General features: G+C 33.3%; 3 protein-coding genes across 3 annotated transcripts; 2 read left to right on the top strand and 1 right to left on the bottom strand.

Annotated features, from left to right (window-relative positions):
• Positions 1-1,762: 1,762 nt before the first annotated feature.
• LOC122592601 (beta-glucuronosyltransferase GlcAT14A) lies at positions 1,763-5,750 on the top strand. The gene is made up of 4 exons (XM_043764874.1): positions 1,763-2,476; positions 2,597-2,672; positions 3,527-3,642; positions 5,045-5,750. Exons 1-4 carry the CDS (start codon positions 1,987-1,989, stop codon positions 5,560-5,562), a joined length of 1,200 nt encoding a protein of 399 aa, XP_043620809.1. The 5' UTR covers positions 1,763-1,986; the 3' UTR covers positions 5,563-5,750.
• Positions 5,751-9,469: 3,719 nt separating this feature from the next.
• LOC122592804 (RHOMBOID-like protein 1) lies at positions 9,470-12,635 on the top strand. The gene is made up of 6 exons (XM_043765119.1): positions 9,470-9,878; positions 10,554-10,717; positions 11,507-11,670; positions 11,756-12,012; positions 12,105-12,231; positions 12,331-12,635. Exons 1-6 carry the CDS (start codon positions 9,535-9,537, stop codon positions 12,451-12,453), a joined length of 1,179 nt encoding a protein of 392 aa, XP_043621054.1. The 5' UTR covers positions 9,470-9,534; the 3' UTR covers positions 12,454-12,635.
• Positions 12,636-13,127: 492 nt separating this feature from the next.
• On the bottom strand, positions 13,128-15,125 carry LOC122594232 (pentatricopeptide repeat-containing protein At4g21065-like). Its single transcript, XM_043766701.1, has 2 exons — positions 14,511-15,125; positions 13,128-14,413 (listed from the first exon to the last, which is right to left on the bottom strand). Exons 1-2 carry the CDS (start codon positions 15,110-15,112, stop codon positions 13,603-13,605), a joined length of 1,413 nt encoding a protein of 470 aa, XP_043622636.1. The 5' UTR covers positions 15,113-15,125; the 3' UTR covers positions 13,128-13,602.
• Between the last annotated feature and the right edge of the window lie 1,043 nt (positions 15,126-16,168).

The raw sequence follows: 16,168 nt of genomic DNA, 5'->3' as shown, positions 1-16,168 counted from the left end.
ATTTTTTTAATATATATTTAATAAAAAATGACCAATTTTGGGTACACTTGGCACCCCTAATCTCCCTCTTTTAGCCTAACATTTCATCCTTATTAATCCTCTATTTTTTTAATATATATTTAATAAAAAATGACCGATCTTTAATAAAAAAATCTTATTAAAAAAAAATCTTTATTATTAAAAAAACCTACAGCAAAAATAAGAAGCTATGATCGACCGCCAAAAAAGTTTTTTGTTTCTCTTTTTATTTAACTAAAGTTGAAGAAAAAGGGTAAACTGAAATCAGTATTTATATGGAGTTAATTTTCATATGTTTCTTCTTTAGCTTTCGTATTGATTAAGTTGTGATATTAGTCATACACTTTTTGTTTCTCTTTTTATTTAACTAAAGTTGAAAAAAAAGGTAATCTGGAATCAATATTTATATGAAGTTAATTTTTATATGTATCTTCTTTAGCTTTCGTATTGATTAAGTTGTGATATTGGTCATACACTTTTTGATCCTCTTTTTATTTAACTAAAGTTGGGGAAAAAAAAGGTAAACTGGAATCAATATTTATATGAAGTTAATTTTCATATGTTTATTCTTTAGCTTTCGTATCCATTAAGTTGTGATATTGGTCATATACTTTTTGTTTCATAATTACTATAAGATTTATATAACTTGAGACTACCCGTCCAATAGACGGGCTCACGGGCCTGGGCACTATCTATGCATATACAGGAACTCATAAGCTGCCACATAGATTACATGGTTTTTTTTATTTTTAAGTTGGTCACAACTTTTAGTCTTTTATACATGTTTGGAGTTTAGTTTAAAGATAAATAATTTTAATTGTGTGGTTTAGGTAGCATTTGAAGTCTATGAAACCACATATTTTTTTTTATTATTTTATTCTTACATTGTTATTGTTATTTTCACGACGGCATAATATGAATACTATTTGGCATTATGTCCAAAATGTAGCATTAAGTATTTGAAGTCTATGAAACCACATACTCGTAGATTTTTCCGTTTTCCAACATGAAAGTATTGAGAATTATATTGCATTAATTGAAAACTATATATAAGTTAATGCTTATAAGTCGTCGAGGTAATCAAGTATGATATATTGGGTTGTCTGTATGAATCCAACCAAATGAAATGTCACTTTGAAATTTTTAGTAAATCATATAAAGATAATCCTCATTATGCTAAACAAATCTTGAAAAGTTTCAATTACATTTAGACTAAGAGAAGTAGTCCGTTTCCACCATTTTTTTGTGCGGAACGTCTAATCTCAGTCGGGGGGGGGGGGGGGGGTGTTCCACCTCATTAAAAAGCGAACCCCTTATGTTTTTGAACGCATTAGATTTTTTACTTTTTGATGGGCCCTTTGACCGATCAGTATTTCCAAGACAAAAAGAACCATTAACCTTTTTTTTACTAGCTAAGCAAACCTTTTACATATACAACTTATCATATTTTATAATAAAAGGAATTCTCCTAAGTCATTTCTCCACCCTAAAGGAATGAGAAGAATATCCTTCCTAACGATTGGAGGACACGTAGCAAGCTTATATTGGATGGAGAGCATTCCCATGACGGACTACTCCTTTTAGTCTTACCATATGTCATCCATCACCATATGTCATCCATCACCAGTAAATTCAATAAATATAAAATAAAAAGAGTATAGAAAAATGAAAACCACCCAACTTGACATTGACAACTTCATTTCATGTACATTAAATAAATAAAAGGTTCTTTTAGCATCTCTCATCATCTCTCAACTCAAAGCAACCTACCAAAACAAATCTACACTCTTCCCATCTTTCATTTCATCCCCCCACTCATCATTAATCCATTATAATTATTATTCCATAATCATCATAAATCTAATAAAAACACACACACTCACTGACACAAAATACACACAGTCACACACATACATTTTATGTTTGTGTGTGGAGGAGATCTATCTCCAAAACAAACCAAAAACAAAAATGTCTCTAAAGATTTTCCTAGTATCTTTCATTCTAACATCACTTACATGTACATTACTATACATAACAACATACAATATGACCATCTTAAATAACCAATCATCGATCACAGTTGTTCCAAAATCATTCAACAAATCATATCCAGTATCATTTGCATACTTAATATCAGCATCAAAAGGTGACACAGCCAAGCTCAAAAGAACCATCCAAGCTTTATACCATCCAGCCAACTTTTACTTGATTCACTTAGAAAAAGGAGCAACAGAAGATGAACATAAAGAGATTGCAAGATTTGTTAAGGAAGAAGATGTTTTTAAAATGGTTGGAAATGTGTTGATAGTTGGGAAGGCAAATATGGTAACATACCGAGGACCAACTATGCTTGCAACTACTTTACATGCAATGGCTATGTTGTTAAGGATTGATGATGCCAAATGGGACTGGTTTATTAATCTTAGTGCTTCTGATTATCCACTTGTTACTCAAGATGGTATGGTGAGTTTTACTACTTATATTATTGCTACTTTTTTAATATATAGAATAGTTTTTTTGTTATGTGAAATTTAATTAATTGTTGGTTTTTAATTGTTATAATATATATGTTTTTCAGATCTGATATCTGCATTTTCGGTGATGCCAAGACATCTTAATTTTATACAGCACACTAGTCGGTTGGGGTGGAAATTGTAAGATTTGCCTTTTTTTCTCTCTCCTTTGAAACTTTTATTTACTGTTGCTTTTGTTTTTTGTAGTGTTATTTTTTTTTTAACTAGACTTTAAGTTCACAATTTTTTGAAAATTAATTAAGTTCACAATTAAACCATCTCTGAGGCGGCCTAGCGATAAGGTGTACCTTATTAGGATGATTAGGGAAAAAATCTAGGAAACAGCCACATAAATATTGGTTAGACCATGTACATCGGAGCAAAATTAATCATCGTAAGTGGCGTAGCAGTAAGGTGTACCATGTTAGGATGATTAGGGAAAAAGTCCACGAAACGTAGAGCAAAATGTTTGATGTCTCTAGCTATATACCTTGAATAAGGATCCCTACCAATTGTGGATTGGTATAAAGGGTATTTAGTATTTACTGCTATTGAGTTATGGGAAAATCAAATTTGGCCTTTTACCGTACAACCAAATGAGTATTTACGGATTGTTCAACACTTCAAATATGCATTTTGAACAATCAGATGTGTGTTTTAGTAATAAATATTTCTCCAAAAAGTTTTAAACAACCATGGGTGTATTTTTTTAAAAAGATTTTAGTAGTTTAAGTCATAGGTTAGTAAATGATTTCAAAGATCCGTTTAGGATTTACTCCTTTCGTCCTATTTTGTATGTCCACAAAGATATTTGTAACCCTTGAAGTCATTGATGAAGAAATTGCTACTTTTACCCTTGTATTAAAGACACATGTGAACCAAAAAGGTAAATTAGTTAAAGATAGAGTGAGTACTATAGGTAGTATAATTAGGACAAAGGATATAATACAATGTATAAATGGTTTCAATTGAATTAATTAGATTTATGATTGCAGGAACAAAAGAGGGAAGCCAATAATGATAGACCCGGGTCTTTACAGTTCAAATAAATCAGAAATATGGTGGGTGATCAAGCAAAGAGCTCTTCCCACTGCTTTCAAGTTATATACAGGTTAACTTTTCTTTCTATTTAATCTCAAATTCTCCCAACTGATTTATTTTTGTCATTTGGTGCAATGCTTGTTTGAATTATGATATATTGATTTCTACCTCATGCAATACATTTATTATTATCTAGCTGCCTTATTTTGAGAAGACAATAATGAGGCAATCCATATGGGGGCCATGTAACATGTTAATTTGTAACACTTTAGGATAGCTTTAAGTAACATATCATGTGAGCTTCTGGAAAAAAGCACCGCATTTTCTTTACCCATAGTTGGTCACAAGACAAAGAAAAGGATATAAAGTAGCAGTTATCTTGTGTCCTAAAAGGAGGAATTTTACAATTGCCCATTGGTGTTGATTTAAGTGAAATAGTCCATGTTTATACACTTTGGAAGTAAGTGTGTCTTGATGTGTGAGTCGGTCCCAGCCTAGTGGTGGGGGACATGCTACATAAAAGTAGAGGTCAGTCGTTCAAACCTCACCCCATGTCTCTTTAACCAAGGTGTTACATGATTTACTTTCCCTCATTTGGCCGTGAGATCGGTCAGTGGGGCTGATAATGGGTCGATTATCCATTTTGACAACTGGGTGGCAAATTTTAACTCTCCATGTATGGTTCTTCACATCAAGAAGTAATTTGATGGTCCTGAGATGTAGAATATTGTAGACAAAAGCACATGGAGAAACTTTAATGGAACCTAGCCCAGTCGAGTAGGGCCATACTAACAGAACATAATACTGTATATACTCAACTGCATGTATAAATAACCTTGCTATATTATAAAGCATCCAGGTCTTTACTCTAAGACCCTTATAAATCAAGAGTTATAATGACTTAAAATCTTCGTAGCATAATAGCATTTGTGATTATAAAGGTCAGAAATATATTCTTTTGGGTATTTAAGCTGTATATTTTCTGAACAAAAGCTTCATGGTGGATTAATAGGTAAAAAAGGAATTCGTTTTAACTTCTTTTTTTGGTGAATCTGGTTTATCTTGGTTACAGATATGACGATATAAATTGGTAATGGACTTGGGTGTTGGATATGAACCATGATTTAGATCATAAATAGGCAAATGGAGCACTGCAGTGCCTTAGTGCCAATTTCCAGCCCCAGTTCCGTAAGAAACTAGTCTCTGAGTTAGTTTATTCCGAGTTAGTTTTATCTTTCATTTGGATCCAAATAGACATGGGGATTCGAGGGCCAGTTCTGAGTGCTGAAATAAAATCTGAGAATGGTTGCTATAGTTTTAATTTGTGGTTTCCTTTTACTATCCGGTTTTTCTCTTTGACACAAGTGTACTGTGTACTGCTTAAAATTCTACGATATAGTCAAACAGTGGGACTGTTTTGAATAATACTTTCTTGCACCATTATTTTGATAGTGTAATACATATCATTGCAGGTTCAGCATGGACTATATTGTCTAGATCGTTTGCAGAATACTGCATAATCGGCTGGGAAAACTTGCCACGAACTCTCCTACTTTACTACACAAATTTTGTTTCGTCTCCTGAAGGATACTTTCAAACGGTTATCTGCAACTCAAAGGACTACAAGAATACCACAGTTAATCATGATCTCCATTACATTACATGGGACACACCCCCAAAACAGCACCCAAGGTCACTTGGACCCCGAGACTATCGAAAAATGGTTCTTAGTAGTCGCCCATTTGCAAGAAAATTCAAGCATAACAATGTAGTTCTTGATAGGATTGACCGTGAACTACTCAAGAGACGTCCTGGCCATTTCACCAATGGAGGATGGTGCTCAAAAAGTAGCGATAAGCATCAAACGTGCTCAAGTTTGCAGGATGATGGTTTTGGTGTTTTGAAGCCTGGGGCGGGTGCCCGAAGGCTGAAAACATTGCTAACAAAGTTGACATCCAATCCGAATTTCAATAGACGGCAATGTAAATAACTTCATGATACATTAATCGCTTGTATTGATATTTGTGATTGTTAGGAGAATTTTGGTTGTAATTTTCAAGTTTCTTTGGTGGAAATTTGTTATTTTTTGGTCATCATAGGTTTCTAGGACCATACATGAATAATGTAATCAACAGTCTTCCATACTATTTTATAGTAAACAATTTAACTCTTTGCTAATATGATACATTGCCTAGTAATCCAATCCGAAAATGTGTGCTTATGAATCAGTTTTTTCTTCTATTACATTATACATCATGGTAATTAAATGTTACTTTTATTTATGTAGCTTTTTGGAATTACAATATATGTATATCAATTATGGTGAAAAGTTATTTTGAGAACTTTTTTTGTGAGAACCTTTCAAATCAAGTCCAATCGATGATTATTCTTTACATGAAAATTGTTTTCTGAATAACTTATGTGTAATTTTGAAGTTTATAATTGTGTAGAGGCATATATTGTCATCTATTATACAATTATGTGGAGATTTGGATTCTTGTTCACATGTGCACGAATATTGCTATGATTACATGTGATCGACTTGCATACACGTGATCATAGCAATATTCGTGCACATGTGATCAAGAATCCAAATCTCCACATAATTGTATAACGGATGATAATTCATGCCTCCACACAATAATAAACTTCAAAATTACACATAAGTTATTCAGAAAACAGTCAAAAAACAATTTTCGTGTAAAGAACAATCATCGGTTAGACTTAATTTAAAAAATTTTCAAAGATTCTCGAAAAAAAAAAAATTTCTCAAAATAACTTTACCCTCCATTATGAATATGAATTATCAAGTCGACAAGTATAAAGTATTTACTCTTATTGACTATTTAGGTCTGTTTGACTTGGTTGTACTACCAGAGTACCAGGACAGAAAACATGGTATCATAACCCACTAATGATCACCAGCCCAATCCGTTATAAGCCCAAACACAAATCACTATCATAGATTCATATATCAAGTATTAACCATCAAACAAACATGATGATGCATATATGTCCAAATATATGGCAAATATAATGCTTTGTGATTGTTGCCGACAAACATTGATTGTTTCGATAAGTCGACATGGTGATGACTCCTATATTTCTTCACTTATTTTTGACGTTATGAAACATGTAAGTGTGTGAAAAACCGAATCGGAAATTCAAAAGTCGACCCAGACCAAGTAGATTTTTTTTTTAAGCCGTACAACCAATCAATCATATAAATTTCTCACTAAATTTGAACCCACAACCTCATGGATTATAAATCGCGTTAAATATCGCCAAGACTAGGTCCCTTTGGTGTATCCATAAGATTTTGAATAGAATTCTTTTTATATGGTTGTCACTTTAATATTTTAGTTTCATTGAATAGGAAGCTTTATAAAGCCAACAATGACTTATTCAACCTTTATGAGATTTGAATTTGAAAATACCTAACCAAATGATTATCATAATAAAGAAAAGAATTCCAAATGGACGATTTCAGATGCTAAATCTAATAAGATGCTGTTTTCTAGTGTTTTGGTTAATGTACATTTGTGGTTGTAATTATATTAGGTAGACCTTACAAAAAAAATAAGTATATTATTAGAGTATATTGCGTGTGGTTCCAAAACAAAATTTCAATCATCGCAAGACTCATTCTTATATCCTATCGGTAGTAGGTGTTTCGAATGAAAATAGCACAAATTTGTTTTTGCTTCTCTTTTTTTTTTTTTTTTTTTTTTTTTAATGTTAAACATCATTTTTAACGAAAGTAATAAATCTTGTGTAACATGAAGTATGACACCATAACTTATGTATTTTCTTCTAGCCTACACAATGTTTATTATTTTAAACGAGTATAATAGAAGTAAAAGTTCATTTATTGGAAAATACTATTAAAATAAAAATAAAAATCGTGTATATATCTGTGGCACGCATAAAAGTAAAACCACCTTTTGTGTAGAAATGTGCTACCCTTAATTTTGTTAACTTACTATTATTGACTTCATGTTGAATTATTAAAAGATAAAATGAACATTCCATGGTTTTTAAAAAAAAAAACTATTGTCCAGACCATGAGACCAACATAATTCACACCCGAATCAAAGGTGTATTGTATGATGTATCAACTTTGACACATGTGAGTGTTATATTATCTATTACTCGTATTTAAGTATTATTTTTAGTATATTAGAATAGTTTAGATGTCGATCAGTATGTTTTGGTTATACGTGTTAAATGGAATAGCATGTTATATTATATTTTAAAATTAGAAAACATGCATTAAATCAATAACTATTCAAAGACTAAAACAATAATTCACTTAAAGTAAAAATATTAGTAGTCTACTAGCTAGTAGTAGTAGTAATGTAGTGGTTAGTTAAGCTGTATCCACCTGCTGCTGGTAAATTTGGTGACCCGGTATTTTTGACTAAACTGGACACGTTTTTGTCATTGTTTTCGATCTGTTTCATTTATACCCCCTCCATGTTAGCATACTTTGATTAAATATCCCAAACACATTTTTATATATGACTACACATAATTCATCTTTCAAATGCTTGTATTTGTTTTAAGAAACATGAAATAGTTTTACTACATATGTTGTATATAATCCATCTCTATACTTTGATACTTTACGAACAACCAATTTATAATAGACCAACGCATACATCATTTCATTTTAACAAGTTTACTGTTCCAAATGAGGTAAGGGCGTTACCTAATATGAAGCTACAACTTGTACTAATGCAACACTTGATTTCAATGGCATAATTTGCAGAAGTTTTTTTAGTCCTGTTATAAATTGTTTAAACATAAGTCTACACTTGTTTAGGGGGGTTAATTCTTGATCTATAAGGTGTAATGGGGGAGATTAGATTGTTGCTACTTTGGTTGGCGGTTCCCAATTGGTGACCACAAGATGTGACGCCACAAGCCGAAGTAGGCTAAGGATTGTGTGAGAGAGAGTAGAGAGAGATAAGAGAGAAAAGTCCCTTGGTTGGTGCCTTGATCTTCTATTTATAGAGATGCTACTAGGGTTTTAGGATTTGGGTCATGGGCTTTACATGTTTGGGCCTAAATCAAACCCATGACTTAACATAGATGAGGTCATGTTCAGGTCTGAAGGTTTCAGGAGCCTCCGCAGCTTAGATCCGGAGGCTACGTCAGGAGCCTCAATGGAGTAGGGTTCGGAGGCTATGTCAGGAGCCTTTGTGGAGGAGGGTCTGGAGGCTATGTCCGGAGCCTCTATGGATCAATCTGGAGGCTATATCTGGAGCCTCTCAAGAGCAACCATGCTCAAATCCGGAGGCTACGTATGGGCTGGAGCCTAGTAGCCTCCATAGGGTAGAAGAGAGATTATTATCCCAAAGCTATTAGGGAGATGGTACATCATCATAAATGTTTATTTTTATCATAGCGTTTTTGTGAAATAGATAAAACGTTTATGTTTTTATTCTTTTTTGTTCATTTGTGTGAACGAATCTTCATAGTGAGTAATATTATATAAAAATGGATGTGAGACTAATACCGTCTATTGGTCCTGGTATAAATTCCAAAAACGATCAAAACATTATATTGATTCCTAACTCATTTGAAGAGGTACCAGATCAATATCAATCCCTAAAACTATCAAAAATAGGTACAAATATCGGTCTCGCTCTAGATTTGGTATCACCTTTGGATCCCAAATTTGGGACGCTATTGGAAAGCGATCAGGATTTGGAAATTTTTGTTCATCACTGCTATTCTAGTGCAAACACAAGATAAACCAGTTATTTATTTATAAATAAAACGAAATCTCAAGGGCTAACAAAGACACATCTCAAAACATGAAGGAGGTTAATCAAAACTTCACCTCATATATGTCAACTCCCCACCTTCTCCATTTAAAAAAATCAAAAATCCAGAGATTCTTTATCTCATTCACATACACACACCTTTCCGATACCTTTTCTCCGGCAATAAACCAATGTCAGAAACCCACCGGCCACGAGCGGATGAGATCCAAATAAAAGTCAACTCACGGCGGCACAACGGAAACACAATTCATCCAGTAGAACTCGAATCATCACCCTTAAACGCCGGATATAATCATAATCAAACACCGTCGCCATTCCGTGAAATAAAACATTTTAAAAAGTGGTTTCCATGGTTAATACCGAGCTTTGTAATAGCAGATACTGTATTGTTTATAATAACTATGTATGTTAATAATTGTCCTCAAAATTCGGTATCTTGTATTGCTAATTTCTTGGGCCGATTATCTTTTCAACCTTTCAAAGAAAATCCTCTTCTTGGGCCCTCTTCTTCCACGTAATCATACATTTTCTCTATTCTTTTTATTTACTTTTTTACTTTTATAATTATTTTGTGCAAGTTTTTATAAGTTGTTGTTGATGATATAGGTGTAGCTAAAAGCATAAAGTTTGTTGCTTTTTGTAATTGTGTGTATCTAAACGATGAAACCGTCTATTTTTTCGTGTATCTGACTTTTAGTTCATTGCTATTTGTGTGAATATGATATGATGTGACAACTTATATGCTCTGCAGAAATATGTATACAATAGATGGTGAAATATTGAATGCAAATGTATCTTTTTTGCTTGATTATATTTTGGCTATTGAAGCAGTTAATCGTATATAACCGTCTTGAAAGTTGACACGGAATATATATGTAGGTGTAATTGAAATATAAGTGCCATTCTATGTTTAGTAACTTTGTATAAACAAGTTGTTTCAACACAAAATCTATATGCAGGCTTAATTAGATTGATTTCCGTTTTGGTAGCGTTATTTAAACAAGTTGTTTTAGGAGAAGATAGTTATATGTTAGGCATAATCAAAGTAAGTTCTATTATATTTTTTGTAACTTCATTTAGGCAAGTAGCTTTGTATGACGAGTGTTAGGATTTGAGTTGATAAAGAAATTTTCTTTCGAGGGCATATTGGAAAGTTTTAATTTGACACTTTTTTGTGTTGTGTTCTTAGGCTAGAGAAGATGGGAGCGTTGGACGTGGGTAAAGTGGTTGATCATCACCAGGTTTGGCGTCTGATTACTTGCATTTGGTTGCATGGTGGACTTTTTCATTTATTGGCAAATATGCTGAGTTTGTTAGTCATTGGCATTCGACTTGAGCAAGAATTTGGGTTCAGTAAGTATATTGATCAGAACTTCTTCTGTTTTTTAGTTATCAGTCTGTATGCATCATTGCTTAAATCTTCTATGCGACAAAAATTGTTATATTTTTTCGTTGGCTTCATTTTGCTTAGTCTCCTACGTCATTAAGCAAGTGCTTTGATCTAAAGCAAGGTCTAGTAGTGTACTTTGTTTTATTCTGCTTCCCAAGCTTCTAACTTTCGAAGGTAGAGAAAATTAAGGAAATGATAATAGTAACTGATGACTGATCTTATTTCTTTGTTAAAGTAAAATTCATTTTAATATAAACCTTAATTGCCTGCAAGAAAATTACAATCTAGTGTTAGCACTTTGTCTTTGATTATGTATACCGTTCTGGAACTAGAAACTAACAAGTATCGGAAAGTATATAACTCATCAACTATCCTTGCTAAATGATTTTGGAAACTGGGTAAATTTAATATTGGGACTTACTGTATGCTATTCCATATCCAAGATAAATTTTGCATGTATCAAACTTCAGATGGTAAATGTTATTTCACTTTGCTGTTCATACAATCTCTGAATGTGCTGTTCATCGTCCTATTGTTCCAATGGATTGAGGAACCTATGATTAGTTTTTTGGGAAATTCCCAAACGAACAATTTCAACAAAATCTTTCAATTTCTTATTTTACTATGTTCAACTCTATGTATACCCTCTATCCGTAGAGTACATTGAATGTACAGAAATGGCGTTGCTTTGAGCTTTTGTCTTTCATATCACTGTTAGGTCCAACCTAAATTTTTTGCTTCTTTGTTTGCAGTACGCATTGGGTTGCTTTATATCATCTCTGGTTTTGGTGGTAGTTTATTATCTGCACTCTTCCTTCAGTCAAATATATCAGTCGGTGCTTCTGGTGCAGTTTTTGGGTTGTTAGGTGCAATGCTTTCTGAACTCATAACTAACTGGACTATATACGCTAATAAGGTACGTATTAAAATGTTGTCATTTTGCAACTACTACATTTTGAAGATGCTTTTTCCTAACAGTTACTTACCTCCTTTATGTTTAGCTGGCAGCGTTATTGACCCTTGTGATCATTATTGCTATCAATCTGGCTGTGGGGATTCTGCCACATGTGGATAATTTTGCTCATCTTGGTGGGTTCTCTTCTGGTTTTCTTCTTGGGTTTGTGTTCTTGATGCGTCCCCAATTTGGATGGGTTAGCCAAAGATACTCTTCTGCTCATTCTAGACCTGGAGCTAACCCTAAATACAAGATGTATCAACGTGCTCTTTGGCTCCTTTCACTCATTCTTTTGGTGGCCGGGTAAGAAGATGTACTTTGGGTGACTTTCAACCCATTTGATCTGTTTATTGCTTTGCTACCTTTTTTTTAACATATTTGATCCACTTAAACAGGATGATTACTGCTCTTGTTTCACTTTTACGTGGAGTCAACTTAAATGATCATTGTTCTTGGTGTCATTACATGAGTTGTGTTCCTACATCAAGGTGGAGCTGTGACACGACGCCTGTGTCCTGCATGGTAAGTCATCGAACTCGCTTGTCTAACCGGTTTATATGTGCTTTGTTGTTTTGTATAATATTGATCTGGGACTAATGGAATGATAATGTGGCATTACAGTCTGAGCAAACTGGCAACCAGTATACGCTAACATGTTCTAATAGTAGTAAAAATGGAACCTACTTGTTGACGAACCCAAACTCATCTCAGTTACGAGGTCTTTGCACTCAGCTTTGTAGATGATTGTTGTCAATGGTACACTTCCCCCCACATGTGTTTTACAAACACTATCTGTATAATAAATATATGATTCATTTTTTTTGGTTATAATACTCAACATTTTGAGGAATGTAACATAGCAACTCAACATATATGCATTTACTTTGGTAATAGATCGATTTACAGTTGATTGTTTTTTTTTTTTATTTAAGTCCATTTTTGCAGCATGTTCCCATAACTTATAGAGATAAATGTATGTGGAGATCCTTAAAAAGTGGATCAGTGTCCGTATCATAAGTAATTAGACAAACAAAATTCTTAACTGACATGAAGAACATCCAATAAAAAAAACTACATTTTCTTTATTTAGCTAAAATAACATATATAGGTACATTATTTGTTCTTATTATTAATATACTTTAAAACAAAAGATAAAAGAATGATTACGATGCTGACATGAATTTTTCTCTCCTTGTTTAACACAAAGATAAAACGTTTTGATTAAAACAGTTGATGAAATGCCTGCCTTGTTCATCAGATAAAACGTTGACATACAATTTCAAGTTAAATACTTGGTTCATCAATCAGTGGCTTATCGAAAAATCAGACTCGTTGCTTTATTAGATTAGATGGTATAATAATCTATTCCATTATCCAAATACGTATTCATATGTATTACCCAATTAATCATAACGGATTCATATGAGCTGATATATAACAAGATAATATCTCTACAATGTTCTTAGAAACAGAAATATTTTTATAAATTTAAAACTCTTGGTGCAGTATGCACTACACTGGTTCTTGTTATCATATTTTCAGAATACAGGTTCCCACAAAGTAAATTCTCATAGGATCAAAATGCTTTCTCCTCGGATTCATTCTGGGCTCTCATGTTAACAGGTACTAAGTATGAAAATCAATAAATAAAACTGACTTAATCTTCCATGATAAGTTACATGCACTCAAAATTCTCGGGCAGATTTCTAAAAAAAGAAGTGTTTTTTAAGGTTCTCATGAGCTTATGCCCAAAAGGAAACTGAGATCCATTTGAGTGTTCAATGATCGGGTGGATCTATAATTCTATATGCTCAGAGGTGTAGTGAATTTGGTTAGCCCATTTGTGTTGAGTATAGACACCATAGATTTGATACTGTTATCTACACTTATGACTCATTTCATTTCCACCCAACTGCACCCTGGAACTTTCTTCAGCCCTTTACCTTTCATGGAAACTCTCATGTCATCCACCTCATTCCAATAACCAGAAAGAGAAGACATGTTAGCAGATAGGACATAGTTAGCTCCAAGGTCTGGCTCGATCTTTAACAGAAGCTTCACCAGATTGTCATCAAAACTAATCCTATTCCCATGGTTCTTATATGCACTAATAAAGCTCCTTAACATAACAGAGTTTGGTTCCATTGGCATGTTTCTTATAACATCATATGCTTCCTCAATCATCCCAGCTCGTCCATACATGTCCACCATGCATCCATAATGTTCCATGGTCGGCTGGATCTTGTAAAACTTGACCATTTGATCAAAATACTTTTGACCCTTTTCGACCAGACCCAAATGACTACAAGCAGAAAGAAGCCCAGAAAACGAAATGGTATCTGGTATCAAACCAAGATCTACCATATCGTTAAATAAGGAAATTGCTTCTTCACCATGCCCATTTTCGGCAAGCCCGGATATCATGATAGTCCAAGACTGCAAATTTCTTTCATCCATTGAATTAAAGATCACCATAGCTTTCTCTATGTACCCACATATTGCATACATCTCAACTAGTGCGGTAGCTAGAGAAACATCCAATTCAATATTGTTTGTAAGTATATACAAATGAATTGATTCGCCCATTCTGATATTGATCAAACGAGTACAAACAGAAAGCAAGCTAACCAAAGTTACAGAATTCGGCTTCACTTTTGCTTGTTTCATATCCAGGAACACCGATAACGCCTTCGACGGATAGTTGCTGCAAAAGATGGACTATCAGTGCTTTATGATAAAAAGAAGAAAAGTTTGTGTCCTTTTGCAAACATACCAAACTTTATATCTTATTAATGACATACCAAGTAAGACAGGCAGCAATCATAGAACTCCAAGAAACAACATCTCTATCAGACATTTCATCAAACACTTGACCGGCAAGACCAACATTTCCACAACCTGCATACATCCTTACAAGGGTATTATTCACAACCGAATTAGAATCAAAACCCGTCTTCAAAACCAACGAATGGACCGACCCACCAGCTGCCAACAAGGCGCATCGTCCACACGCCTTAATAACAAAAGGGTATGTAAATTTATCAGCTTTAAGGTCAGTACTTGTTTGAAGCTGGCAATAAAGTCTGACTGATTCAAATGGTGTTTGACTTTTAGAGTATTGTTTGATGAGGGTGTTCCAAGCGAATAAAGACGGGGTTACTGGTGAGTTGTGAAAGAAAAGGGTGGCGTATTCGACAGAAATTGGGGAAGAAGTGAGAATGAAATTTGATAGGATGAATTCGTCGAAATGAAGGGCGGTTTTGATGAGTAAAGAATGGATTTGGTGAAGCTGGATTAGGGTTTTTGATTGTTTCAAGAGGTTTTGGAGAGTGTGGAAATTCATGTCATGGTTGAATAGTTGAATGCGCTTGTTTTGAAAATTGGTGGTTGAAGAATCATACATTTATGGCGGGAGTTATAAAATGATAAAATTTATACTTTCAGGGCTTTTATTTTAAAAACAAAAAAAAACGAAAAAGTTAACGCTTATCATTTGAGATACCAATTAGACACTATTAAGAGCTTGAATCATGCATTTATGGGAATCTGAATCTGAGATAAAATCCAAAACTACGGCTGTGTTTGATTTGTGCTGACTGGAATCATTCAGTGTTGAATGCTGATTCGGTCAGCATTCCGAGCGTTTGTTTTCCGCCTCCGAATGAAATGATGGTGCTGAACGAATTAAAAATGATGCTGAATAGTCCATGTTTAAAACACTTCCTAAACCATTCAGTAGCCACATTTACCTTTAATACCCTTTTAATATTCTTCTTTTCTTTCTTTCTAACTTATCTCCTACCCACTACAAGTCTATAATCTGGTGTCTATGGACTTTTCTTTATCACGATTTTATTATTTTAAACAAGTTAAGATTTTACCCTTCTGATCTACAAGGATCTTTCTTTGTTTTCCTCTATTGTAACAATCAGTATTTTTCTTTCAAAAAGATAATAACAATGGAAGAATTTATAAATCAAATAGTTGTGATTTTAAATTGTTATGATAATAATTTAATGAAAATGGACATTCCTCATATCGTCATCATCATCTGGTGGTGATTGGTACCCCAAAATATGTTAACAAGTCTCTAGTTATTCTAATATCTTGATATGTAGAAGAGTAATGGGTTTTTTTATATATATAAAATTTATAAACTGATATCATATAAATTGTTTTTGGGTGGTGTTTTTTATGTGTGTCATATTTTTCATGTTCTAGATTTCATTGGTTCGACGACCAATATTTTAAAAGAACTTTGATATAAATAATCGATGAAGATGATTATATATCGACTGGAGGATTAATGATGAGATGATATATCATATTATTGAAGATCTTAAGAGTTTATGCAAGTGTTGTTTTATAAAATAAATAAATAAAAAATGTATGCAAGTTACCAAGTTGAATTTTATAATAATGTTTCTAATATTGTATTTAAAATTGTATCATTTATGTT

Source organism: Erigeron canadensis, chromosome 3, assembly GCF_010389155.1.
Source record: "Erigeron canadensis isolate Cc75 chromosome 3, C_canadensis_v1, whole genome shotgun sequence".
In the NCBI taxonomy this organism is placed as follows: Eukaryota; Viridiplantae; Streptophyta; class Magnoliopsida; order Asterales; family Asteraceae; genus Erigeron; species Erigeron canadensis.
Note: the sequence above shows the minus strand (reverse complement) of the source record. Positions and strands in the feature narration are given on the sequence as shown.

Bases quoted from the DNA above. Each gene is read 5' to 3' on its own strand.
- LOC122592601 (XM_043764874.1), top strand. From the start codon at position 1,987: ATGTCTCTAAAGATTTTCCTAGTATCTTTCATTCTAACATCACTTACA. The intron at 2,477-2,596 runs GTATGGTGAGTT...TATGTTTTTCAG, and splicing joins TCCACTTGTTACTCAAGATG to ATCTGATATCTGCATTTTCG. The intron at 3,643-5,044 runs GTTAACTTTTCT...ATATCATTGCAG, and splicing joins TGCTTTCAAGTTATATACAG to GTTCAGCATGGACTATATTG.
- LOC122592804 (XM_043765119.1), top strand. From the start codon at position 9,535: ATGTCAGAAACCCACCGGCCACGAGCGGATGAGATCCAAATAAAAGTC. The intron at 11,671-11,755 runs GTACGTATTAAA...CTTTATGTTTAG, and splicing joins GGACTATATACGCTAATAAG to CTGGCAGCGTTATTGACCCT. The intron at 12,232-12,330 runs GTAAGTCATCGA...GTGGCATTACAG, and splicing joins CGACGCCTGTGTCCTGCATG to TCTGAGCAAACTGGCAACCA.
- LOC122594232 (XM_043766701.1), bottom strand. From the start codon at position 15,112: ATGTATGATTCTTCAACCACCAATTTTCAAAACAAGCGCATTCAACTA. The intron at 14,414-14,510 runs GTATGTCATTAA...CATCTTTTGCAG, and splicing joins ATTGCTGCCTGTCTTACTTG to CAACTATCCGTCGAAGGCGT.